The 441-nt window shown below is 61.0% G+C and overlaps 1 protein-coding gene across 1 annotated transcript in view; it reads left to right on the top strand.

Moving 5' to 3' along the window:
• The window catches only part of EMH_0027540 (uncharacterized protein), a gene marked incomplete at both ends in the record, with an annotated part of 2882 nt that extends 2500 nt beyond the window's left edge, over positions 1-382 (top strand). Inside the window, one exon of the mRNA XM_013494045.1 lies at positions 1-382. Coding sequence (XP_013349499.1) covers positions 1-382 — 382 coding nt within the window.
• Between the last annotated feature and the right edge of the window lie 59 nt (positions 383-441).

Here is a 441-nt window from a genome sequence, read left to right on the forward strand (position 1 = left end):
CTCTTGGAGACAGCTCCGCAGGTCGCAGCAGCAGCTGCAGGAGTCAGCAATACTGCATTCTGTGTACGTTGCTCTGACTACAGCGCAGCAGACACTGCTGCAGCAGCAGCAGCAGCAGCAGCAACTGCAGCAGCAGCAGCAGCAGCAGCAGCAGCACGAACTCTACATCCGCCGCACTGGCGGCATGCACTGCAGCAGAGTCGGCAGCGGCATGTGGGGGGGGCGGCGATCTCTAGGAGATGTCTTTTCTTCCTTTGCTCACTCCGGTGAGCAGCAGCAGCAGCAGCAGCAGCAGCAGCAGCAGCAGCAACAGCAGCTGCAGCAGCAGCAGCTGCTGCTGCAGCGGCAACAGGAGCAGCAGCAACAGCTGATGCTGCGCTGAATTTGCTGCGGTTTGTGTGTCGATGGTGTTGCTGCTGCAGGCAGCACAGCGACGTTGGC

This window comes from Eimeria mitis, genomic scaffold, assembly GCF_000499745.2.
Source record: "Eimeria mitis Houghton genomic scaffold, Emh_scaff1016, whole genome shotgun sequence".
Classification (NCBI taxonomy): domain Eukaryota; phylum Apicomplexa; class Conoidasida; order Eucoccidiorida; family Eimeriidae; genus Eimeria; species Eimeria mitis.